This window comes from Oncorhynchus mykiss, chromosome 5 (genome assembly GCF_013265735.2).
Source record: "Oncorhynchus mykiss isolate Arlee chromosome 5, USDA_OmykA_1.1, whole genome shotgun sequence".
Taxonomy (NCBI): domain Eukaryota; kingdom Metazoa; phylum Chordata; class Actinopteri; order Salmoniformes; family Salmonidae; genus Oncorhynchus; species Oncorhynchus mykiss.
In genome coordinates this window covers 71,504,527-71,532,075 of record NC_048569.1, presented here as the reverse complement: position 1 = coordinate 71,532,075, position 27,549 = coordinate 71,504,527, and the positions used below count along the sequence as shown (strand labels likewise).

Sequence of the window (27,549 nt, the reverse complement as noted above, 5' to 3'; positions counted from 1 at the left end):
GTGACTGATGATTAATTGATCGATCAATCATTAAGACCATTTAGAACACAAGGTTGTGTTGAGAAGCTGATGCACCTCCATGCCTCTGATCAGAGCCTCCTTGGCCATCCTCACAGCGATGGGGGCCTGGAGACCACACTGGGGGTGAGAACGAAGGACCACAGAAATGCTCGTGTGATGATGCGTAACCATTTGTGAGAAATAGTTCTAAGAGGGTTCGCCGGCTGTCCCTGAGGGAGAACCCTTTTTCTGAGTCTACAGTGCCTTCAGAAAGTATTCACACCGCTTATTCCAAAAATGTTTGCGTTACAGCCTGAATTCAAAATGGATGAAATGTTTTTTCTACACTCATCTAAACATAATACCCCGTAATGACAAAGTGAAAACATATTTAGAAATTTTAGCAAATGTATTAAAAGAAATACAGATATCTCATTTACATAAGTATTCACACCCGAGGCAATACTTTGGTGATGATTACAGCTTTGAGTCATCTTGGGTATGTCTGTATCAGCTTGGGACATCTGGATTTAGGGATTTTCTCCCATTCTTCCTTAAAGATTTTCTCAAACTCTTAAATTAAATGGGGAGCAGCAGTGAATAGCAATCTTCAAGTCTTTCCACAGATTTTCAAATGGAATTCAAGTCTGGGTTTTAGCTGGGCCACTCAATGACTTTCACATTCTTGTTCTGAAGCCATTCCAGCATTGGTTTGGCTGTATACTTGGAGTCATTGTCCTGTTGGAAAGTAAATCTATGCCTCCAGTCTAAGGTCTTTTTGCACTCTGAAGCAGGTTCTCATCAAGGATTTGCCTGTATTTGGCTCCATTCATTGTTCCCTCTATCCTTACCAGTCTCCCAGTCCCTGCCGATGAAAAGCATCCCCATAGCATGATGCTACCACCACCATGCTTCACGGTATGGATGGTGTTAGATGGGTGATGAGCTGTGCCTGGTTTTCTCCAGACATGGCGTTTTGCATTCAGGTCAAAGAGTAGTTCTGTCAGAGTAGACATTGGGTTCTTGGTCACCTACCTGACCTAGGTCCTTCTTGCCCGGTTTCCCAATGATGGAGACAACTGCGCTCTTGGAAACTTTCAACACTCTAGAAATGGTTTTATACCCTTCCCTACATATATACCTCATCACAATTCTATCTCTGAGATTTATTTCATTTCTGCTCTGACATGCACAGGTGTGTTTCTTTCTAAAACATGTCCAAACAATTGAATTGGCCACATGACTCCAAGTTGTAGTGATATCTCAAGGATGATCAAAGGAAAATGGATGCACCAGAGCTCAATTAGGAGCGTCGTAGCAAAGGGGTGTGAATACATATGTAAATAAGATGTATTTAAATTTTACAAAAATGTGCAAACATTTCTTAAAACATGTTTTCACTTTGTCATTATTGGGTATTGTGTGTAGATTGGTGAAATAAAATATATTTCATCCATTTTGAATTCAGGCTGTAACAACAAAATGTGGAATAAGTCAAGGGGTAAGAATACTTTCTGAAGGCATACAAACGGCAAGACTTTAACTAGCAGGTTACCCCGGTTCAAATCTGGGGGTATTTCTGTTAGTAATAAATTATTTGTGTGGGTTAAAACTCATTCTGTTTGGCTGGGCCAAGCTCCCCAGTGGGTGGGCCTATACCCTCCCAGGCCCACCCATGGCTGCACCCCTGCCTCATGGGTCATGTGAAATCCATATATTAGGGCCAAATGTATTTATTTCATTTGACTGATTTCCTTCTATGAACTGTAACTCTGTAAAATCTTTGAAATTGCGGCATGTTGCGTTCATATTTTTTCTCAGTATAGCCGTCAATCACTCATCACTGTGGAATGGAGAAAACAATCAGTATGGTTTTTCGTCCTAAAACATTCTCACATACATAAATATGTCCTCCAAGCCGTGCGACTGCAAATAACTAGTTTGTGTGTGTGTGCATATGTTATTTGTAGACTGTTTCTCCACTTGACTGCCGAGGTGCCCCTGTCAACTGCTGGCATCTGAGATGAAGTGAGAGAAATTTGGAGTGACAGATGCCTGGAGAGGAGGAGAAGGGCACTGGCGTATCACACACCCCTGAAATTTTGCCTTAGCAGGAAATTAAGTCTAAAACATCTATATTTTCTCTCAGCCGCTTGGCAAAATGTGTCAGAAAGCATGAGATTAGCTATAGAAGGGTTGTTTCTTTGCCATATTAGCATTGATATTAAATCAGTCAAAACAAGACATGGTATCAAGAACAAGATACAACTAGCTGGAACCAGCCGAATATGTTTACCCTCATGGCAGCTTCTTGTCCTTGTTGCTAGCCAACTGACTATCCAGTCATTATTATGAGCCATCCTCCACTCAGCAGCCTCTACTGCATCTCCCGTGTATGCGTGCGTCTAACCTGTAGTAGTACCAAAAGGCAGCGTCTCCATCTGAGTTCTACTCTGTAGCTCTGTTGACCAGTCCGATGTCCACAGCCCTCTATCCATCCACTCTCCTACCAGTGAAGATCAGCTCTTTAGCCAGGGCAAAGCCCACCGCTCTGAGGGGACGCTGACTGCCCCCTACAGGAGAGGAGGTAGGGAGAGAGAGAATGAGGCTGAACACATGCAAAAAAACACGATTTCATGATTTTAAATTATGGGTGTGGATCAGTAGAGTCTGCTGAGGGGAGGACGGCTCATAATAATGGCTGGAACAGTGTAAATGAAATGGCATCAAGCACATGGAAGCTATGTGTTTAATGTATTTGATACCGTTCCACTCATTCCGCTCCAGCCATTACCACGAGCTCGTTCTGGGAGTATGTGTGTGTGTGTGTGTGTGTGTGTGGGGGGGGGGGGGGGGGGGGGGGGGTGATGGGAGAGTGTGTGTGATGTGTGCATGCATTTGACCTTTGGTCATCTTACCAGCCCCTGGGAGTAGCCCCTGTGTCTTCTCAATCAAAACCATCTGTGCAGAGTAGGCTGAAACACACACAAGACAGTTGAAGGTCCGCTTGGCTTTGTCATTAAGCAACGGTGGGAGTATAGACTAACTGATGTGTCGGTCAGAGCGAAAAACACAAAATGAGAGTGAAATCATGTTAAATGTTTGAATACATTTAGCATTCAAACATTAAACATTATTTCCAATTAAATACGTTGGTATACAAAATGTTAAACAAATGGCAACTAAATATGCTTGTTTTACAAATTATATAAAATAATAGACTCAGAGTTATCAAAAATGCAAATTTCTCTCAGAATTTACATACAACATATAGTTTGCACATTGCTGGTAACTAAATTAATTGATGTACAAATAAATCAAGATTGTTTGTGCTTATCATTAGCATGTACAGCTGCACTCCATATGATAAAATCATGTAAAAGTGCTATAAAAAAAAGTAAGAAAAAAACTCAATGAAGAAAAAAAATTGGACTGTCAAAAAAATGCCCAAAATATGCCAAATCATAAACGAGCATTTCACCTAAATAACAAACCAAATGAGGTCAAAATAAAAAAGCTTCAAAATTTCAGTTAAGTACACAGTACCAGTCAAAAGTTTGGACACACTTATTTATTCAAGGGTTTTTCTTTATTTTTACTATTTTCTACATTGTAGAATAATAGTGAAGACATCAAAACTATGAAATAACACATATGGAATCATGTAGCAACCAAAAAAGTGTTAAACAAATCTAAATATATTTTAGATTCTTCAAAGTAGCCACCCTTGATGACAGCTTTGCACACTCTTGGCATTCTCTCAACTAGCTTCAACTGGACTGCTTTTCCAACTGTCTTGAAGGAGTTCCCACATATGCTGAGCACTTGTTGGATGCTTTTCTTTCACTCTGCGGTTCAACTCACCCCAAACCATCTCAATTGGGTTGAAGTAGAGTGATTGTGGAGGCCAGGTATGCAGCACTCCATCACTCTCCTTCTTGGTCAAATAGCCCTTACACAGCCTGGAGGTGTGGTGGGTCATTGTCCTGTTGAAAAACAAATTATAGTCCCACTAAGCGCAAACCAGATGGGATGGCGTATCGCTGCAGAATGCTGTGGTAGCCATGCTGGTTTAGTGTGTCTTGAATTCTAAATACATCACTGACAGTATTACCAGCAAAGCACCCACACACCATCACACCTCCTCCTCCATGCTTCACGGTGGGAACTACACATGTGGAGATCACCTGTTCACCTACTCTGTGTCTCACAAAGACACGGCAGTTGGAACCAAAAATCTCAAATTTGTACTCATCAGACCAAAGGACAGATTTCCCCTGGTCTAATGTCCATTGCTCGTGTTTCTTGGCCCATGCAAGTCTCTTCTTCTTATTTGTGACCTCTAGTAGTGGATTCTTTGCAGCAATTCGACCATGAAGGCCTGATTCATGCAATCTCCTCTGAACAATTGATATTGAGATGTGTCGGTTACTTGAACTGTGTGAAGCGTTTATTTGGGCTGCAATTTCAGAGGCTGGTAACTCTAATGAACATATCCTCTGCAACAGAGGTAACTCTGGGTCTTCCTTTCCTGTGGCGGTCCTCATGGAGGCCAGTTTCATCATAGCGCTTGATGGTTTTGCGACTGTACTTGAAGAAACTTTAAAAGTTCTTGACATTTTCCGCATTGACTGACGTTCATGTCTTAAAGGAATGATGGACTGTCGATTCCTTTTGCTTATTTGAGCTGTTTTTGCTGTAATATGGACTTGGTCTTTACCAAATAGTGCTATCTTCTGTATACCACCCCAACCTTGTCACAACACAACTGATTGGCCGTGAGGAAAAACATTCCACAAATTAACTTTTAACAAGGCACACCTGTTAATCAAAATGCATTCCTGGTGACTACCTCATGAAGCTGGTTGAGAGAATGCCAAGAGTGTGCTAAGCTGTCATCAAGGGTGGCTACTTTGAAGAATATCAACTATGAAATATAATTTCCTGCAATTCTACACATTTTGCCATGGGGCGTAGAGAAAATTTTGCAGTTTTAAAGCAAGTCTGATGCAATTATACACATTTAGCCATAGGGTGGATTATTATTTTTTGCAGTTTTGAAGCCAATTTCCTGCAATTCTACACATTTTTCCATGACTTACGCCATGTTAATATATCGGAGTGAGAGTGACTAATAAAATCAGGTGCCACTCTAGAATCTCCAATAAGTGCGCAATTGGTTTGAGATCTGGTGACAGACCCCCATGGCTTACATTGTTTTCATGCTCATCAAACCATTCAGTGACCACTTATGCCCTGTGGATTGGGGCATTGTCATCCTCTGCCATGACAGCATTTTAAACATAACCTTCAGCATGACGGGATGATAATTGCTAAATTAACTCAGGAGCCACACCTGTGTGGAAGCACCTGCTTTCAATATAATTTGTTTCACTCATTTACTCAAGCTTTCCTATTATTTTGGCAGTTACCTGTATTTAGACTGATATGTATGCGTGTAACTCAGATGCTACAGAATATAAATTTAATATATTGTACATTAGAATTGTGGAGGCTGCTGAGGGGAGGACAGCTCATAATAATGGTTGAAATTGAGTCATTGGAGTGGTATCAACCACATGGTTGTTTCTCACAGATCTTGTGTAGTTACCACAACCCCTCATTACCCTGTATGGCTAGCCCCTCTCAGCTTGACTTGCTTGTTATGGGGTAAATTATGTACATGAATAGCCTCTTTTTAAGTCAGTTACAATGCAGGGAGCCAGTATAGGCCTATTACTTTTTAATACAGTGCACTGGGTGTATGTGGACAGAGACTCATTATTCTCCTCTTGACACATCTTGTTGTGGCTCCCTAGGAACCTACCTTGTTCTATGGAAGAAGGCTGATAAGGAGGGTAACTATGTCCCTGAGACCAGCAACCATATCATCACAAGCGTCGATCAAGATAAGCAATAGGTCTCCGACAAAGTCGTGAAAGTTTTAAAAACAATTTAAGAAACTGACCACCACTGCTCTGGAGGATCCTACTTATAAGCAGGGTTTTGCTAGTGTCCTACTTGGCACATCCTTTAAATGTGGTTTACTCAACACATCATGAGGGGGTATTTCCCTGCCTTAAGTGTCCGGCTCTGTCAATTCCTGCTACCCCCTTTGTGTATTTGTAAGTGATTTACATTTACTTGAATCCTAACCTTATATAATCTTGCACTACTCCACAGTCCACAGTAGCCTAGAGCAGTGTGGATTGATTCTACCCAAAATTCACTTGACACTGAAACATTTAATATTTCATTACGATCACCATTAGCCGTCATCATTGCTTTGCACAATAGGGGGATTTTTCCTGGATTTTTCCTGTTTTTCCTGGAGAGAAGTGGCTTCTTTGCTGCCCTTCTTGACACCAGGCCATCCTCCAAAAGTCTTTGCCTTCACTGTGCGTGCAGATGCACTCACACCTGCCTTCTGCCATTCCTGAGCAAGCTCTGTAATGGTGGTGCCCCGATCCCGCAGCTGAATCAACTAGGAGACGGTCCTGGCGCTTGCTGGACTTTCTTGGGCGCCCTGAAGCCTTCTTCACAATTGAACCACTCTCCTCGAAGTTCTTGATGATCCGATAAATGGTTGATTTAGGTGCAATCTTACAGGCAGCAATATCCTTGCAGTAATATCCTTGCCTGTGAAGTCCTTTTTGTGCAAAGCAATGATGACGGCACGTGGGCCTCCCGGGTGGTGCACCAGCTGTGCCACCAGAGACTCTGGGTTCGCGCCCAGGCTCTGTCGTAACCGGCCACGACCGGGAGGTCCGTGGGGCGACGCACCATTGGCCTAGTGTCGTCCGGGTTAGGGAGGGCTTGGCCGGTAGGGATATCCTTGTCTCATCGCGCACCAGCGACTCCTGTGGTGGGCCGGGCGCAGTGCACACCAACCAAGGTTGCCAGGTGCACAGTGTTTCCTCCGACACATTGGTGCAGCTGGATCCGGGTTGGATGCGCGCTGTGTTAAGAAGCAGTGCGGCTTGGTTGGGTTGTGTATCGGAGGATGCATGAATTTCAACATTCGTCTCTCCCGAGCTCATACGGGAGTTGTAGCAATGAGACAAGATAATAGCTACTAACAATTGGACACCACGACATTGGGGAGAAAAAGGGGTAAAAATTCAAAAAAACTAAACAAAAATAAAATATGTGTTCCTTGCAGGTAACCATGGTTGACAGAGGAAGAACAATGATTCCAAGCACCACCCTCCTTTTGAAGCTTCCAGTCTGTTATTTGAACTCAATCAGCATGACAGAGTGATCTCCAGCCTTGTCTTCGTCAACACTCACACCTGTGTTAACGAGAGAATCACTGACATGTCAGCTGGTCCTTTTGTGGCAGGGCTGAAATGCAGCGGATTTTTTTGGGGGGTAGGGATTCAGTTCATTTGTATGGCAAAGAGGGATTTTGCAATTAATTGCAATTCATCTGATCACGCTTCATAACATTCTGGGGTATATGCAAATTGTCTTGAGCAAAACAGACACATACTCCAAGCCTACATTCATATACAGAACAAAAATACAAAACACAACAATTTAAGAATTTACTAAGTTACAGTTCATGCAACGAAGTCATAAGGCCCTAATCTATGGTTTTCACATGACTGGGAATACAGATATGGATCGGTTGGTCACAGACACCTTAAAAAAGATAATAATAATAAAAAGGTTGGGGCATGGATCTGAAGGTGGTTGGTCTCAGACGATCTACCAGGTGAAGAAGTCGGATGTGGAGGTCCTTGCATGGTTGCAAGTGGTCTGCATTTGTGAGGCCGGTTGGACGTAATTCCCAAATTCCAAATTCCCTAAAACAATGGTGGTTGAGAAATTAACATTCAATTCTCTGTCAACAGCTCTGGTGGACAGTCCTGCAGTCTGCATGCACACTCCCTGGAAACGAGACATCGGCGGCATTGTGTTGTGACAGAACTGCCCATTTTAAAGTGGCCTTTTGTCCTCAGCACAAAGTGCACCTATGTAATAATCATGCTGTTTAATCAGCTTCTTGATATGCCACACCTGTCAGTTGGATGATTTATCTTGGCAAAGCTTTAATACATTTTTCCATACGCACAAAAAGCTTATTTCAATAAAACCTTGTGCACACATTTGTTTACATCCCTGTTAGTGAACATTTCTCACTCACTAACGGGGATGTAAACAAAAGGTGTGCACAAAGTTATCAAAATAAGCTTTGTGCGGGTATGGAACATTTTATTTCAGCTCATGAAACATGGGACCAACACTTTACATGTTGCGTTCATAGAATATAAAACATATGTGACAGTACAAAACCACAATTACATAAAACTCAGTCTATATGGTCTGAACTAGTGCAAGCTTGTCAACAAATAAAATAAAACCAAACTTAAATATGGTGTTCATTCATTAATACTAGAGGGTAAAGTTTACATTTGAGACCTGATGTTTTAGAAGTTAGAAAATGGTGTACCACACTCTATGTAGGATATGATGCCGTTCTGGATTTAGAATAGGGAAAGGCAGATTGAAATTATACTCAGTGATATGATGTCTAACTGATGTGACATGTTTCACATCCCTCAAAAGATCAGCGATGAATTTCTCACTGGAGTGATAGAAGAAAAAAAACAGATCAATAGCCAACACATCAGTAAAACAAGAGTTAACACGTATCGATTGAAATGCACCAAGAGACACTTATCAATGTGTGACTTGACTATCAAATATCCTAAAGATGCCAATGAGTGTGACATCTGCTGGTCTATAAGATTAATAACAAAGTAAAAATGTACAAAGAACAGCATTTTCAGTCTTCTAGATCTTTTCCTCAAATCCGTTCTGCAAATTGAAAGAAATGTTTGTTTTGTTTAAAACACTTCACATTTAAGATCGAAGGAAGTTTTGGTTAAAAACAAGACCATTGAAATGGGATTAAAATCGCCTCTGGCATTTTACGCTGAACATCATGCATAGATAGAGGTGTAGTAGAACCTCTCACCTTTGCGTCCTTAGGGAGATCATATTGTGGGCTAATAATGGGTACCAGTCAGGCTAAGGCCAGGAACACATTTCAGTCTTGTGTTAAATGGGCTGCTCCACCAACACACACCAGAAGATAAAAACAAGAAGATGGTAGCTTGGAAATCAAATGCATATCACTCAGGCTTAAATGTTTTGACAGCATCACAATTATTTAACACTTCAGAATTCCTAACTTTTCAGAGATTGGGATGTGCCTGAGTAAATCAAAAAGAAAGCAACTGAAATGGGACTGATTATCACGTTTTAGGGAAGACCAAGACAGTGTTGAAGTAACAAACGTTTATTACTAGAACAGGGGGCAGGCAAAACGACAGGGGTAATTAATCCAGATCAGAGTCCAAAAGGTACAGAACGACAGGCAGTCTCAGGGTCAGGGCAGGCTGTCACGAATCCCGCCGAAGATGGTGCCTCTTGCTGTTCGGGCGGCGCTTGGCGGTCGTTGTCGCCGGCCTATTAGTTGCCATCGATTCCCTTTCCTTTTGTTTCTGTTAATTGGGTCTAATTGGTTACACCTGTTTTGAGTTAGTTTTGTTTGTAGGCTATTTAAGGGCACTAGGCCCGCTGGGTATTGTGCGGGCTTGTTCTCTGTTTATTGGTGTTGGTGTATTAGTGTGATCTATATTTTTCCAGACAGTTTTAGTCCTGTGTATTTTGGACGGGTTGTTTCATGCGCCCTTGTGTTTTGCATGTCCTTGTCTCCGCTGTCTTTGGAATAAAAGATCCACGTACGGAATTACCTGCTCTCTGCACTTGACTCCTCCACTCACCATTCATAGAAGTCATAACACAGGCAGAATGTCAAAACTAGAAAACAGGAACTAGAAACAGACTGGAGCGGGGGGGGACGCTGATAGGTTTGACGAACAAAACAAACTAGCAACTGACAGGACACAGGTATAAATACATAGGGGATAATGAGGGGAGATGGGAGACAACTGGTGAGGGGTGGAGACAAGCACAAAGACAGGTGAAAGATCAGGGTGTGACACTGATAAGGACCTGATACTTTACTCTGAGCACATACAGTACTCCGTCATTCATAGCTGAACATTGGGCTTGGTGAATAGAATTTGACCAATTCAATCACGAATGATTGTACTAGAATACATTAGATAAGTGTAACTAAACTCAACAAAAAAAGAAATGTCCTCTCTCTGTCAACTGCTTTTATTTTCAGCAAACTTAACATATGTTCATACAAATATTTACACAAGATTCAACAGACAAACTGAACAAGTTCCACAGACATTTGACTAACAGAAATGTGTCCCTGAACAAAGGGGGGGGGGGTCAAAATCAAAAGTAACAGTCAGTATCTGGTGTGGCCACCAGCTGCATTAAGTACTGCAGTGCATCTCCTCCTCATGGACTGCACCAGATTTGCCAGTTCTTGCTGTGAGATGTTACCCCACTCTTCCACCAAGGCACCTGCAAGTTCCCGGACATTTCTGGGGGGAATGGCCCTAGCCCTCAGATCCAACAGGTTCTAGACATGCTCAATGGGATTGAGATCCGGGCTCTTCGCTGGCCATGACAGAACACTGACATTCCGGTGTTGCAGGAACTCACGCACAGAACGAGCAGTATGGCTGGTGGCATTGTCATGCTGGAGGGTCGTGTCAGGATGAGCCTGCGGGAAGGGAACCACGCGAGGGAGGAGGACATCTTCCCTGTAACGCACAGCGTTGAGATTGCCTGCAATGACAACAAGCTCAGTCCGAAGATGCTGTGACACAGCGCCCCAGACCATGACGGACCCTCCAAATCGACCCCCCACCTCCAAATCGATCCCGCTTCAGAGTTCAGGCCTCGGTGTAACGCTCATTCCTTAGACGATAAACACAAATCCGACCATCACCCCTGGTGAGACAAAACCGCAACTCGTCAGTAAAGAGCACTATTTGCCAGACCAGACAGGTCCAGCAACGGTGGGTTTGTGCCTATATGTGACGTTGTTGCCGGTGATGTCTGGTGAGGACCTGCCTTACAACAGGCCTACAAGCCCTCAGTCCAGCCTCTCTCAGCCTACTGCAGACAGTCTGAGCACTGATGGAGGGATTGTGCATTCCTGGTGTAACTCGGGAAGTTGTTGTTGCCATCCTGCACCTGTCCCGCAGGTGTCATGTTCGGATGTACCGATCCTGTGCAGGTGTTGTTACACGTGGTCTGCCACTGTGAGGACGATCAGCTGTCCGTTCTGTCTCCCTGTAGTGCTGTCTTTAGTGTCTCACAGTACGGACATGTTAATAAATTGCCCGCGCCACATCTGCAGTCCTCATGCCTCCTTGCAGCATGCCTAAGGCACATTCACGCAGATGAGCAGGGACCCTGGGCATCTTTCTTTTGGTATTTTTCAGAGTCAGTAGAAAAGCCTCTTTAGTGTTTAAAGTTTTCATAACTGTGACCTTAATTGCCTACCGTCTGTGAGCTGTTAGTGTCTTAATGACTGTTCCACAGGTGCATGTTCATTAATTGTTTATGGTTCATTGAACAAGCATGGTAAACAGTGTTTAAACTCTTTACGATGAAGAGCTGTGAAGTTATTTGGATTTTTATGAATTATCTTTGAAAGACAGGGTCCTGAAAAAGGGAGTTTAGCTGGGTAGAACACTGGTCAATAAAGACACTTATCAATGTAAGAATTGACTATCAAATATCCAATAAATGTTATACCTAATGTCTGTGAAAGGAATATTATTGCGTTGTAATTTTACATTCACTCCGCTATTAGACAATTTCCTTGAATACTTACAAATGTAAAATAGAGATGGGGAGTTACCTAATTGTCTGAGTGAGTCAAAAACAAGAACACTGAAATAGGATTTGGCCCGTACTCAGAGTCTCAGCAGTAGCAGTGCTGATCCTAGCGTCTCAGAAGGGGGAGGGCTAATCCTACTCCAGCACTCCTACGCTTTACATATATGTGCCCTGGTACTTTACTGTCAACATATAATATGTCATGCATTGTGATACAGTTGTGGTAGAGTCTCACAATTCACTGGGGTTCTCAGCCGATCCCATAATGAAAATTGGTGTGGACACTTCACTCGTCAGCTCAGCCCTACTGGGAACACATGGATACAAGTTCAGAGTCACAGTTCAGTCTGACATTAAGTGAGCTGCTTGATACAGACAAGAAAATAATAATAATTATTGGTTGGCTCTCCGCTGTGTCTTTCTCATTCAAACACCCACATGCACAGCCCCAGAGTAACACCCCCCCCCCTCACTTCCATTTCAACGGTTGGATTTTCAAATCCTTTCAAATTCTCAGCCTCAGAAAATAAACATTTGCAAGAACCAATCAAACCAGTTGCACAATTTCTGAGCGAATATTGCATGAACGGCCTAATTTCCAGCCTAGTGTGATTAAAGCTCTCCCTGCGCTGTGAGTCATGTGGGTCGAGTCAGCCAGGCTAGTTCAGAGATGGGGGGGTTCTGAATGTCAAACACAAGACAATTAAAATTACATTTGAAATGGGACAAATGCATAGTGATACAGGTGTAATGGTGTCTCTCACCTTTGACTAGTGTCCCCCATTGCCATACAATTTAAAGAGTTACTAGTCAGAATCAGACATTCGATTGTGCACTTTGTTCTGACACGTCACTGAACTCTGGTTCACTGCGCTGCCCAAGGCATTCTGGGGAAACTACTGGGTTCAGGGTCAGGGTCAGTTCAGTCTGTTGTTTAGTGGGCTGCTTCACCAACACACAATTAATGCTTAAATGTTTAATTTAATTGATTTGAATTTGTGATTAATTTGATCATCTCTGTGATTGTACTAGACAGATCACCACAAATATGAACCTAAAAGACCTGAATGTACAAATGTGTAAATAAAGAAAAAAGTTGCTTCCCAAGCTGAAGTTTATTTTTTGCTTCTTTTACTTGTTTACAACAGCTTTAAAACAACTACAAATACAATATTTTTTGGTTATTGAAAATATATTTTACAGTGGTTTAGATGGTACAATGATTCTCTACACTTGCTGGTTTTGTCACAAACTGAAATTAGGTGAACTATTCGAATTTTAGCAACCCGGAATTGGCAGAGAGATTGACAGAGTGCATCATTAATTCACAAGATCAAGACTATGATTTACAGTAGCCTATAAATACTTGTATGCCAACTACATATCACCAACTAATTTCTTCCTATAGATTAATCAAGATCAGCGGTCAATAGTAAATAAAAAAAATATCAAAATAACCGTTTTATTTATCGCTAGCCGAGTCAGATAAAAAAATATATAAAAAAACTTGTCGACACGGTACCTCAATTCTTTGGTTTAAGGATAGTCTGTCGCAGAAGCAGCAGATGTAAGTAGACTGGAGACTTCGATTTATACCCCTCTAATGGTTGTTTTTTTCTATTTTCAGTTTTGTTTGTGTACTTTGTTTTTCAGGTTATCATGTTTATTATCGGGCTATTGATTTCCCCTAATCTAAATAACATGCATCCCTTCTCCCCATAATATCAAATGATTGTTGTAAATCACATAACGCCATGTTCTTCTAATAAATCACATGGCCAGAAGTGAGCAAAGTATCTCGGTATATAGGGGTGAAGGTAGATAACATGTCTTATTGGTATGGGCCTCTCCCTATAAACATTTTGTTCATAGCCTAGGTGTAGTCAGAGAATTACATATATAATTAATTTCTTATAATCTCTGTGGGACGAGTAAAGATGAACAAACAACCATTAATGAATGATGTTCTCATCTGATTGTCAATCACTTTAAAAAAGTGCTCTCTAGACTACCTGTGAATCTTTTTTCACTCACAAAATAATTCAAGCATCCAAATCGTGCACTGTGCACCCACAATTTGATGACGGGAAAGAAGCATATTACAAAACACCTAAACGTGTATTGTAATGGCATTCTGCGATTGTCATTAGGCGTACACTTGTAGTCTAAATTGATGCGTCCACTGCTGTCCGTGCGCGTCTCGGTATGGGCCACTCATCTCCGCCTTGGCAAAGTGTTCTTGTCGAACCACAACATAATTTGAAGCGTATACCACTCGGTTTCAAGTCAATTCGCACATTTTCATGCCTTTGACATGAAGTAATGTTAATGGTGTTAAAGTCTATAGTTCTTGGCATTTTGTGTAATTATTGTGATAGGCTCATGTTTTACCGTTAAGTTGCCTGGACGCTGTACCGGACCAGCTTACTATCACCCCTGTCGGTATGGAACTGTGTTTCAGCCTGGTTTATGGAGATAGGTTAGAGGTCACTGACCGGCAGTGCGAAGGTCACAGGCAAGCGCCAGCTCCAGACCCCCTCCTAGGGCGAAGCCATCCACCATGACAACCGTTGGCATGGGCAAAGTGGCTGTCATAGCAATGCAATGTCCATAGCAACGTAACACCCAGAGAGTAGAACACCATGTGTAGAGATCAGACAGATCTAGTTATTGTTATGAAACCAATAAATAGCCTGTTAATATATTTGATGTGCAGGCAATCTCAACAATGTGCATTACAGGGAAGCCATCCTCCAACCTCAGGTGGTACCCTTCCTGCAGGCTCATCCTGTGCATAAATATAATATATTTGATGTGCATAAATGTGAGTAATAAGCGTAAGCGACTGCCACCTTACCTTAGGTACCTTAGGTCCTTTTTGACCTCTTAATCGGCCAGTCCAAGCAGATTATTATTTGTTCAGATGGTGACGAAACTTAAATATGTACAAAAAAGGAAAAATACCAAAGACATGCCCAAACACAAAACAAACAAAAGGCCTCATGCAGTGTGGAAGTGTATCCTGGCCGTGTGTTGCCTAACTGTGTGCTAACACTAAACTACCCCCATATCATAATATTACATATTATGAGGATGGGGGTGAGATGTACTAGGATGAGAACAGGCTGAAGGCTGAACTAGACTGGGGGAAGCCCCTGGCCCACACACACACCACCCACCCATCTCAGTCAGGAGTGAGAGTAGTCCGTGAACAAATAGATCGGAGTCAGAGTGGTTCATCTCAGCTCTCTCCTTCAGATCAGTTCCTATGGGAGACACACAGAAACAGAAGACATCACACACACGGGTGCGCGCACACACACACGCATATGCATATGCATTCATGTTACACCCACCATGTTCTGCTGCTACCAGCCTTATTATTATTGGTAAATAATGCACAATTTAAACACTTGTCCCCTAATACCCCCTTGCCCAAAACACATGGAAATATTGGACTATAAATTTATGCTAAAATGTTTATTCTAGTCTACTGAGCTGTTTGTATTTTTAGGTTTTAGTATTTCTTATTGTTGTGGCATTGTCAAGAAGGAATCTGGAAGTAAGCATTTCGTTAGACTATGTATACCATGTGTACCCTGTACATACGACTAATAAAAGTTCAAAGTTGAAACTTTGAGCCTCCTAAATCGTACTCCAACCTGTTTGGTCACCCTCCTCTTCTTTTTCTCTCTTTTCATTGTTGGACGCACTCGTCGCCTTGGTTACTGACACACAACACCGACTAAGCATAAAGCCTGAGTTGTCCATGGCTTAAAACTATAGATTTCATACAAGATTAATAATACCACAGCACATACCTTTTTTTATATATATATAGGTTTATCATAACATTGTGATACTAAATAGGCCTACATTATTCTTTAAAGTATTTATGGTCATTGAATGGCAATAAATGTAAACCAATATCTATAGCTGTCGCCAGGGGGCATTCTCCTCACACACACACACTACAGAGACACTGATGCAACCACCTCATGGCCTCTATTTTATTACGATAAGTCATGATTCATGAGCCAACAGTTTTTAACATTATACTTTACATACATTGAGAATTTCAATCAGGTACATGATTTAACACAATAGATATTATGTTTCACATTGAGCAGATCTCAAATGCTACATTCATAGATATACATTCACAGGGTGGCAGGTAGCCTCGTGGTTAGAGCGTTGGGCCAGTAACCGAAAGGTTGCTGGATTGAATCCCCAAGGTAAAAATCAGTTGTTCTGCCCCTGAACAAGGCAGTTAACCCACTATTCCCCGATAGGCTGTCATTGTAAATAATAATTTGTTCTTAACTAACTTGCCTAATAAAATAGAAACACTGAATAAGATGCATTGTCAGTTTGGCACAGAACAAGTGTATTAGCGACCAAAGCCCTGTTCAGTATGACACAATGTAGTCCAAACATACTAGGTTGGAATGGATCTAATGTTTATGGAGGTGTCCATGATATAACGGAAGTGGTTTGCTGAACCACGCTCGCACGATGAGTAACCTTGCCTGAGACCTGAAGACTTGCTATAGCTCCCCGAGCAAATACTAAGGCTTTTGCTTAATGGACTAGCAAATGCGCGGAGGTCCCAGGTTAAAAGAAAAGTCACACACTACTAGCCACACTTGTTCTGTCTTACAGAGTTAATCTGTGGATGGAACCTGTGTTGCCCCTGGCGAATATCTCAGTGATTGACAGCTCCCTCTCGCAGGGGGGTCGACCTCGGTAACGGATGTAGCGAGCTTTACGAGCCTCGGCCAGTGATTGGTTGAAATCAGGCAGGAGGTGGAGCGTTCTGGGCCGACCATCAGCAGCGAGGACATCGGAGGGGGGAGGAGGGAGAGGATAATACTCCTCTTTCTCTCTGTCTCTGTCTGTCCTCCCGTTCTCTTCCTCCTTTCTCGTTGCCCTCCCCTCTCTCCCCCTCACATATTCTCTCTCTCTCTCAGCTCTCCCCTCCCTCCCTTCCACTTCCCCTCTCTCTCCCAGCCCAGTGCTGGTCAATTCTGCTGCAGGCTGCAGTTTGAGGTCTGGCAGGCAGAGTGGCGCCACTGAGCTCTCTGCCCCCTGTCTCTGTGGGTCTGCAGAGCTGCAGAGGAAGTCATGGACCCGAGCCTGGAGTGGAGCCAGACCAGACACTCCCCCACACACAGCTTTCACTGACCTGAGACAATGAGGGGGGAGACAGAGTGTGGGAGAGAGAGAGGGAGAGAGAAATAGAGATAATCAGTCAGACAACACACAAATGCATACACACGTACGCACACACACACAACAAACTATCAGTATCCACCTTGTGTCACCATGTTGTGACTCAGTGTCTGTTTATTGTCTATAACAAATGTTTTTGGACAACAAAACAATCATACCCAGACACACACACAAACAAACAAGGGGCCTGCTTTGTGGATTCAGTAAAATGCTGCATTGAACAACAAAGAAAGAGATAGAGGAAGGGAGAAAGAAAAAAATGAAACCAGGAAGGGGACTATAAATCCACTAGAAGTTGGCAGTGGGATGCACATCATAAAAGAAAATGAGTTTAGAATCAGTCTGTTAAAAGAGCCAGCATGGATCCCTGCCAAGCCACAGCACAGAGAAAAACAGACAAACATCACTGGAGAAGCAGTATCTGTATGTAGAGTAGTATAGAACAGTGTTTGTAAACCGCCCACATACACTAGTTAACAGTAAGAGAGGGGAAAGCCCAGCAGCCTACCAGTAGGAGAGAGGGGAAGGGGGTATGAAGCAATAGAATATGCATAGATATGGGATATGAGCTATAATTGTGAATGTCTCTTAAACGCACACACACTAATTTCTCTCTCTCTCTCTCTCTCTCTCTCTCTCTCTCTCTCTCTCTCTCTCTCTCCCTCTCTCTCTCTCTCTCTCTCTCTCTCTCTCTCTCTCTCTCTCTCTCTCTCTCAAGAGGGTGATAGTCAAACCCACATTGACAGAGAGCTGTGTGTGTGTTTGTGTGTATCTCAGAGTGAGGTTTTAAGCGTCTCGTTATCTGCCCCCTTGATTAGAATAATTAACCAGTCCGCTTGCTTAAAATCCCCATCCACCAATCAGCCTGCTGCGGGGGGGAAACCACACACTCAAGCATACAGTCAGGCAGACACACCATCACCCTATCCTCCCCACAAACGCACACAGAAATATCCTATTCCCACATACAGGGAAGTTACTTCACACACACACACACACACACACACACACACACACACACACACACACACACACACACACACACACACACACACACACACACACACACACACACACACACACACACACACACACACTACCATCCCATGACAAACATCATGAGTAACTTTACATGTGTAGATATGCAATAACAGTGCAAACACATGGATACAGTTTCTGCATGGAAGAACAGGGAGATATACTGTAATCTTGAAAAATGTGCACATCCACTCACTGATCTTGCTGTGCAACCCATGAATGGCATGTGATCTTCTCTTTAAAGTTCAAACTCTATAGATATTTCTGGTGCATTCATTGAGTTGGAAAAATAAATATATGTTAATGTTGCAAAATGTTTTCAGTTGGCCAACTGCTGGGCTGGCTAACATTCCACCTGGAAAGCACTTCCCCTTCTGGTTAAACACTGTGCAGGCTTTTGCTCTGGCTAATCAACATCCTGGTGAGAAGCTGATTAGAATAATCAGGTGTGTTAGAGCAGGGATAGAACAAAATAGATCTCCTGAAGAAGGGTTGGCCATCTCCAGAGATAATTTATTATCAGGGGTTTGATTAGTCAACACTGACATTCTATACTTGTTATTACTTGGCTTTTTCACAGCAACTAAAGTGAAATTATCAAAGAAACTGAAAGGACAAGTACTAATGCCAAGGTTAACCTGACAGCCTGTCAGTTCTTCTCTCAACCATCTGGGCCAGGATTAGATTAGCCCTATGAAGGTCCTGTTATATAATCTAGCACTCCACAGATTAGCTTCATTCTTCTATGAACATGTTACATTAACCCTTTAACAAAAAGAGTCCCAGCTTCACTGTACAGTTGACAGTGTTGTGGTAGCTCTGTAATAAACTGGGGTAGGGCTGTAGGCTGTAAGGCTGTCATCATAAAGAAATAAGCAAACTGCACAGCAAAAACTTCATGCTGTTTCATCTCGTGAAGTAAAGCAATTGCCCTGTGTGGCTTTGAGCTGACACAGTCTGCCTGAGACAGGAACCCACAGTGATTTAAACATGTTTGGTTTATCTCTGATGTGAAGAGCTCACCTGTGTTTCTTTGGGTCTCTGGTGGCCCGTGGGATTGTGGGTAGGGTAGTCCTGCAGGGCATGGAGAGATGGGAGGAGTCAGGGTTGACAGGTTGCAACACCAGAGGGTGAAGTCTCCTCCTCCAGGGGTTACCTGGGGTCACACAGGTACAGGTCAGCTCACACACGCACACATGCACGCGCGCACACACAGACACAGACACATGCACACACACAGGTACACACACGCACAAGCATCTCTCTCACCGGTCTTGATGTTGAGCAGGTCTCTGTGTAGTCTTCGTTGTTCTGTGGTGAGTGTGTTGAGGTGGTAGCTCGTGGCCTGCTCCAGTCTCTGTAACCCCCCCTGCAGGCGAGCCTGAGCTCTGTGCTCCTCTCTCCTTTGGGCCTCGCTGCCCTGCCACAGCCCCCTGCCACCACCACCACCACCACCACCACCACCACCACGCATGGCTCTCTCACACCTCCTGACATACATAAATACATAGAGTTAGATACTGTCTGCTACTGTACAACTGAAAGATCAGATCACCTGGGTGACAACCTGCATCCCTACATCTGTTGAAGGTGTTAGTTTAGGATTTATTTTGTACGATGTTAACATTTTTTGTAAGACTTTTTCTTTGCATTATATCTTGCCCAGACCCACCTGGCCAGACCCACATGCTCACACCCACATCTCCAGCATCACCCATGCACCTTCAACATTTAGATAAAAAAGCGTTTGACCTTTCCATTGTGTTAATGACAGAGGAAAGTACACATTTTTCAAGATGATTGACAAGACAAGTATTATCCAACCCATAGGGTATCTAACTGCACCCTCATATGCCATGTCTTGAAATATGCAGACAGACAGATTAAAAGTACATTTACATTGTAATACTTATGACAGCCAACGTTCTATCTCCGCCCATAACTTTTAGACTTTATAACATTCCCAGAAGGCATGGATTATTGAGTCATTGTTAGTTTTACACTTGAGATACAGTGCCTTGCGAAAGTATTCGGCCCCCTTGAACTTTGCGACCTTTTGCCACATTTCAGGCTTCAAACATAAAGATATAAACTGTATTTTTTTGTGAAGAATCAACAACAAGTGGGACACAATCATGAAGTGGAACGACATTTATTGGATATTTCAAACTTTTTTAACAAATCAAAAACTGAAAAATTGGGCGTGCAAAATTATTCAGCCCCTTTACTTTACTTTACTTTCAGTGCAGAAGTTCAGTGAGGATCTCTGAATGATCCAATGTTGACCTAAATGACTAATGATGATAAATACAATCCACCTGTGTGTAATCAAGTCTCCGTATAAATGCACCTGCACTGTGATAGTCTCAGAGGTCCGTTAAAAGTGCAGAGAGCATCATGAAGAACAAGGAACACACCAGGCAGGTCCGAGATACTGTTGTGAAGAAGTTTAAAGCCGGATTTGGATACAAAAAGATTTCCCAAGCTTTAAACATCCCAAGGAGCACTGTGCAAGCGATAATATTGAAACGGAAGGAGTGTCAGACCACTGCAAATCTACCAAGACCTGGCCGTCCCTCTAAACTTTCAGCTCATACAAGGAGAAGACTGATCAGAGATGCAGCCAAGAGGCCCATGATCACTCTGGATGAACTGCAGAGATCTACAGCTGAGGTGGAAGACTCTGTCCATAGGACAACAATCAGTCGTATATTGCACAAATCTGCCCTTTATGGAAGAGTGGCAAGAAGAAAGCCATTTCTTAAAGATATCCATAAAAAGTGTAGTTTAAAGTTTGCCACAAGCCACCTGGGAGACACACCAAACATGTGGAAGAAGGTGCTCTGGTCAGATGAAACCAAAATTGAACATTTTGTCAACAATTCAAAACGTTATGTTTGGCGTAAAAGCAACACAGCTGAACACACCATCCCCACTGTCAAACATGGTGGTGGCAGCATCATGGTTTGGGCCTGCTTTTCTTCAGCAGGGACAGGGAAGATGGTTAAAATTGATGGGAAGATGGATGGAGCCAAATACAGGACCATTCTGGAAGAAAACCTGATGGAGTCAGCTCTCCATCCAACCTCACTGAGCTCGAGCTGTTTTGCAAGGAGGAATGGGAAAAAATGTCAGTCTCTCGATGTGCAAAACTGATAGAGACATACCCCAAGCGACTTACAGCTGTAATCGCAGCAAAAGGTGGCGCTACAAAGTATTAACTTAAGGGGGCTGAATAATTTTGCACGCCCAATTTGTCAGTTTTATGATTTGTTAAAAAAGTTTGAAATATCCAATAAATGTCGTTCCACTTCATGATTGTGTCCCACTTGTTGTTGATTCTTCACAAAAAAATACAGTTTTATATCTTTATGTTTGAAGCCTGAAATGTGGCAAAAGGTCGCAAAGTTCAAGGGGGCCGAATACTTTCGCAAGGCACTGTATGACTCTGCCGTTGTGCTGTAGAATTTCTGAAATTTGTCTCTTGTATAATAAATTCTATACATTAGTTTATAATGGATTAAACATACATTTTCGTTAACTGTAATTTCATTAGTTATGTTCCAACACTCCCTCCATCTTGTGCCAATATCAGTTATTTATAAGTTGCGGTTCCAATAGTTCATATATTTTTTTTCTAAGAGATTGTCAGTTGGATATTTTTTATTTTTTTACCTTTATTTAACTAGGCAAGTCAGTTAAGAACAAATTCTTATTTTCAATGACGGCCTAGGAACAGTGGGTTAACTGCCTGTTCAGGGGCAGAACGACAGATTTGTACCTTGTCAGCTCGGGGGTTTGAACTTGCAACGCTCTAACCACTAGGCTACCCTGCCGCCTCTCTCTATGCTCTCTGCAAGATTTTCTTTATCTTACCTATCATATGAACATCCTTTTCGGACTCAAATAGCATTCCCTCCAGATTGATCTGATGTCCAATGGGTCTAAGGTGTTGCATTGAATGTTTTTTTTTCTGCCTTGATGGTGTTTCCTGTATGTTTACCATTAGCTGCATCAGTAACATCCCTGGTCAGGCCCTGGGGGACTGAGGGACTAGGGGCCTGGCTCCTGTAGGTCTCAGTAGTAAGTTATGGACGGGCAAAACATCAGGCCTGCCAATTAACACTATACTGTATGTGCCACTTCCATCAACTCTTACACGTCAGTTATACAATTAGTCTATAATACAGTCTATACACTGTATGGAAGCGTCATTCATTTCATCTGTCTCTTTCATTCATGTCATTCGTCTCTTTAATCCTTTTCTCACTGCAGTTTTCCTTCTCTTTTTTATGAATTACAGTCAGATCATGTTAAAACATGCTTTACACTCCTATATTGTGTATGGTTGCATGTAACACCCAAGTAAACACACAGACATATCACCATCACTGACATAGTTCCAAACACGGAGCGTGTGTATTTGTTCTCTCACTTTCTCCCCCTCTCCTCCCCTTCTCGTACTCTCTCTCTCTCTTTCTCCCCCCACCCACTCTCTATATATATGTTTCTTGTGTTGTGGTGTTGCTATGCTGGGCTGTTAGATCATGTTGACTGCTGACTCAATGTAATCATTGCCCATTATTACTCTCCATGGGGTCTGACTCACCCCAACAGGAAGTGTGTGTATGTGTGTGTGTGGCCCTTTCTCGAAAGAGAGACAGAGCACGCGCGCCAGATAGTGTTTTTGGTGCTGTAGTTTGAAAGCAGAGATGTGTGAGTGTGGAACAGAGATAAAGAAGGAGCAAGAGATTTATGCATGGCCTGTGTTTTATCAAAGTGTGTGTGTGTGTGTATCTACAGCCCAGCTTATTCTGCCCACGTAGCACAGCCTGCTTTGGTCAGTGTCTGATGGTGAGACTGATGTTCCCATCAAAGCAGTCAACTTCCTCAGGGTTTTTGTGGGGTTTGTGTGTGTGTGTGCAGTACTGTCCACCCACTGTATTTTGCATTACCTCTCCCCAAGTGCACCATGGGTATCTCACACACTGTCGCAGCTAACCAGACCCATGGGCTATAAGCATCTACACATCCCCTCTCTCTCTCTCTCTCTCTCTCTCTCTCTCTCTCTCTCTCTCTCTCTCTCTCTCTCTCTCTCAATTCAATTCAATTCAAAGGGCTTTATTGGCATGGGAAAAATATTTTTACATTGCCAAAGAAAGTCAAATAGATAATAAACAAAAGTTAAATAAACAATCAAAAAATATCTCAGAAAACCCACCTCTGACACTCAGAGCTTGAACCAGCAACACTATGGTTGTGAGGTAAGTGCACTACCACCTGTGCCATAAAAGTCTGAACCTCTTAGTAGACGGAGTAGTACCCTCACACACAGGGAGGCTACATTAGCAAGAAGGCTCTAGCAGGACACAATCATCTCCATCTCTCTGCTTCTATTAGCTCCAGTGGGCTGGAATGAACCCTGCACAAGGAAGAGGAGGAGAATCTGCTTAGAAAGAGTTGAGTTCCTGGCATAAATTCCCTTTTGTATCAACAGCGGCCATAATTCACCATCAACAGGCGTAATGAGAGAGCAGAGGCAGTCATTAGCTTTGAGTGACCGGCTATGACAAGCAATTTAGTCTCATACACTGTCTGGGCACCTGCAGGAGAGAGGAAATTAGCATTTTAAATGGTGATAATTATGGCAGAGAGGCAGTGGAGATGTTCATATTCTTTCAATTCGCTTATGGATGGCTGTCTCTCTCTCTCTCTCTCTCTCTCTCTCCCTCTCTCTCTCTCTCTCTCTCTCACTCACACACACACACACACACACACGCGCGCGCGCGCACACACACACACACACACACACACACACACACACACAAAGTGGTTCTACAGGCTTCTGTAGTATTGTATGCTGGACTCCCACGCCTCAATCTGGGTTCTACCAGAGAGCTAGAGCAGGATACAACTGGAGAGCACTTACAGGAAGGAGTAGGCTACACTTCAAACTTTCACATCACACAGAATCACTGTACGAACTCTTACATTACACCATCAAGCACAAGCATAAAAAAGCGATGTTACCATTTAGAAATTATTTCAATTATACATGGTGTAGGCTTTGATAAATCAAATGTACACTACAAGAGGGAATTGCCCAAATAGAAAGTGCGCGCCACTGCGCGGATCCTTCAAAATGTACCGTATATAATGTACCCATCAGCCAGGCGATCCAAAATGTAAGGTGTAACACACAGCAAAATTGTCAATATCTCTCCACCATACTCACATATGTTGCTGTTGGAAATAAAACGTTTGTTACAAAACCACAAGGAAAGAAAATAACAAAGGAGGATTTCACTCTGTAAAACTCACATGATAACTTCCTCGAGGGCAGATTGTGCCAGAAGAAAATTACAATGTTTCTGTATCCATAACAGATGATATGCACGATAGTAGTGTATATTCCGGAATTACTGCAAAAATAACTGCGTTTTGTTTTATGACATATAGACCTAGTTTATGAAAGAACCATGTCCGATAGAATGTCAGTATTTCTGCGGGGAGAACGAGGATTTCTCCCGCACCCTTTACCAACCATGATGTAACTATCCGTAACGAGGTCTCGGGACAAAGCTATTTAACCAGTGTCAGTCTCTAGATCACCATGGAAACCAGAGGGAGAGGAACAGAGTTAGGAGATTTATGCAAAATACTTGATAGTGGTTTGAAAACACTATTAGACTAGTGCAACGCTAGGCATTGACCTTGGCCTATATCACGTTATGCTGGCATGGGAAAATAAGGGTAGTTTAACCTTTGTTTAACTAGGCAAATCAGTTAAGAACAAATTCTTATTTACAATGATGCCCTCGGAACAATGGGTTCAATGCCCTGTTCAGGGGCAGAACTACAGATTTATACCTTGTCAGCTTGGGATTCAATCTAGCAACCTTTTGGCTTCTGGCCCAACACTCTGACCACTAGGCTACCTGCCGCCCCAATTAGGGCTGTGTGCTAAACTGCAACCAACCATCACCTGTCATCACGGTCAGATGCATCTGTTATAAGAAATGTAGGGGAATCAATCAGCAAGGATAGGGTTTGAACCAGCAACCTTGTATTAACAGCAGTGTGCTATAAGGATCAGGACCTCTTGACAGATGCTGTGATTGCAGAGGGGTTTCCTTGTAATCTGGGTGATAGGCTGAGGCTGTGGTTCTATTCTAACCCAGGCAGGGCAGGCCATGGGGTTTATGGATGGATTAGGGTGATCAGTGATGGGATGTCAAACTGTCCAGGAAGGGAAACCCGTTTTGTAAGTTATTTAGAGAAAATTATTGGAATGACACAAGTTCCACAGTATTTAATTTGTTTTACACACACACACACACGCACACGCACACGCACACACGCACACGCAAACACACACACACACACACATGCACACACACACATGCACACACACACACACACACACTTGTTTTACTATCCTTGTGTGGACCAAACAGTTGATTCCCATTCTAAATCCTATTTTCCCTAACCCTAACCTTAATGTTTACCCTAATTGTAAACATAACCTTAATTGTAACCCTAACCCTAAACATAACCCCTAACCTAAAATAGCCCTTTTCCTTGTGGGGACCGGCAAAATGTCCAGATTTGTCAGAATTGTACTTGTTTTACTTGTGGGACTTCTGTGTCCACAAGGATAGTAAAACCAAATACACACAAACACACAAACTCCCTCACCCTGCTCTCATGTCGAATCGATAGCGAAGCATCTCGGGAGGAGAGGAGGAACGAGGGAGGCCCATATGGAGGAAAAGATGAAACACAGACTTGTATCTCTCCTCTTCTTTATCTCATATCGATCGGTAAAACTGCTGTTTTTAGCTGCTGCCTCTAGCACCGTACCTGACCCTGCTCTGTTCAGCTCTGAACCACACACCATCACTCTGCTGCCTGTTATCTGTGCTGTGTGTGTGTGTGTGTCAAGGGCGGGATCAGAACTCTGGTCTCCCACAGGAGAAACCAACGTCTTAGGCCGAGGGTGACATTGGTTTTGGAGTCGCAGGCAGGGCTATCTGTTATGTGTGTATGTGTGTGTCAGTGAAGGCTCCTCAGGGGAGGAGGTGGAGGATCATCCTCCTCAGTTAATTTCAGAAAAATGTAAATAGTGAAACTATACTAAATATATTCACATCACCAATTAATTGATTAAAACACACTGTTTCACAATGAAGGTCTACAGTAGCCTCAACAGAGCTCTGTAGGGTAGCACTATGGTGTAGCCGGAGGATAGCTTGTTTCCGTCCATCCTCCTTTGGGTACATTACATTGACTTCAATACAAAGCCTAGGAGGGTTGTGGTTCTCACCCCTTCCATAGACTTACACAGTAATTATGACAACTTTCAGAAGACATCCTCCAACCTCAGAGTTCTGCATCAGGAACTGACATGTTGTCCACACAATCAAAGGATCAGAGAATGAATCGAGCACTGCAGTGCATAAAATGTGGTGAGTAGTTGGCTCAAAGCGAGAGAGAGAGAAAGACAATAGTTTAACAGTTTGAACAAATTAATTTCTTAAGAAATGAAGGAGAAGCGAGTGGGAGAGAGAGAGCTAACTTTATTCTTTTTTTTTTCATTTTCACTTTCACTTACTTAGCTAGCGAATGCAGCGAGCAAGTTAAGCCTACTCAAACACCCTGATCAAACAGAGAGGGATATGTTAGCTAGCTGGCTATCCAACACTGAATGTCTTCCAAGTAAAGGTAAGCTTTTGGTTTTACTAATTTATTGCCAACCGGGCCCGCCAGTGTAACAGCTAAAATCCTTGCTGACTGTACACTGTACTGCATGATTGTAGCATGTTTACAAGCGCGTTAGTTCTAGTAGCTATGTTGACTATGACGTTATAATATGGTGATAATGATGCAGGCTGTGTGTAGCGGTTATGGTATGAAGGTTTGGCTTGGAAAGGTTTTTTCACCTGGTCACAGACAGCTGATGTGTTGTGCACTGAAGGGAAAAGGTGAGAGGAGGAGAGCGAGGAGGAGAGCGTGTAGATGCAAGAAGAAATTATGCAACAATCAAAGGGATCATGCTATATGTATTGTGTCTGCTATGAAAGTGAACTGTGTTTGCGTGTGATCAGAGATGTATTCATTCCACCGATTCTGTTGAAAAAAAATTCTTAAATGGAAGCAAACGGAATGAAATGGGGATAAACATACCTGAATTTGTCCAATAGAAACTCAAGTTTGCAACTGTTTGACTAAAGATTGCATCGTAGATCAGCTAGATGCAGACAAGCGTGCATAAGGCAGTATTGAATGTGTCCATGTCTGTCACCTTGACTATTCAAATTTCTCTTGACCTGTTTAGCTAGCATACCTTGTAAACTTTCATTCATAGGCTAAGTTGTAGCAACCTTATAATGGGTATAGGTTAAATGTAAGTATCATGTAGTAGCCTAAAGCTATCGCTATTACATTGATCTGGGGGAATGGAATATGAATGACAGTCATCTAATATGCTGTAAT

The 27,549-nt window shown here is 42.7% G+C and overlaps 2 protein-coding genes across 3 annotated transcripts; both read right to left on the bottom strand.

Annotated features, from left to right (window-relative positions):
- Positions 1-110: 110 nt before the first annotated feature.
- On the bottom strand, positions 111-14,404 carry echdc2 (enoyl CoA hydratase domain containing 2). The gene is given in 4 exon segments (XM_036979054.1): positions 111-138; positions 2,423-2,573; positions 2,919-2,975; positions 14,280-14,404. Coding segments are annotated over 4 exon segments (336 nt in total). The 5' UTR covers positions 14,380-14,404.
- A 1,368-nt stretch (positions 14,405-15,772) lies between these two features.
- Positions 15,773-24,609, bottom strand: LOC110524491. 2 transcript variants are annotated; one of them, XM_021604197.2, is made up of 5 exons: positions 24,376-24,609; positions 23,276-23,476; positions 19,324-19,544; positions 19,078-19,210; positions 15,773-16,969 (listed from the first exon to the last, which is right to left on the bottom strand). In XM_021604197.2, the coding sequence occupies exons 2-5, from the start codon at positions 23,341-23,343 to the stop codon at positions 16,441-16,443; spliced, it is 951 nt and encodes a 316-aa protein (XP_021459872.2). In that variant the 5' UTR covers positions 23,344-23,476; positions 24,376-24,609; the 3' UTR covers positions 15,773-16,440. The 2 variants fall into 2 exon arrangements, with proteins under 2 accessions (XP_021459872.2, XP_021459874.2); XM_021604199.2 differs by lacking the exon at positions 23,276-23,476.
- Between the last annotated feature and the right edge of the window lie 2,940 nt (positions 24,610-27,549).

What these genes read in the sequence shown, in the direction of transcription:
- LOC110524491 (XM_021604197.2), bottom strand. Translation starts at nt 23,343, where the DNA reads ATGGCACAGGTGGTAGTGCACTTACCTCACAACCATAGTGTTGCTGGT. An exon ending in TCAAGCTCTGAGTGTCAGAG is followed by an intron (nt 19,545 to 23,275) that starts GTGGGTTTTCTG and finishes TATGTATGTCAG; the next exon opens with GAGGTGTGAGAGAGCCATGC. An exon ending in CCTGCTCAACATCAAGACCG is followed by an intron (nt 19,211 to 19,323) that starts GTGAGAGAGATG and finishes GTGTGACCCCAG; the next exon opens with GTAACCCCTGGAGGAGGAGA.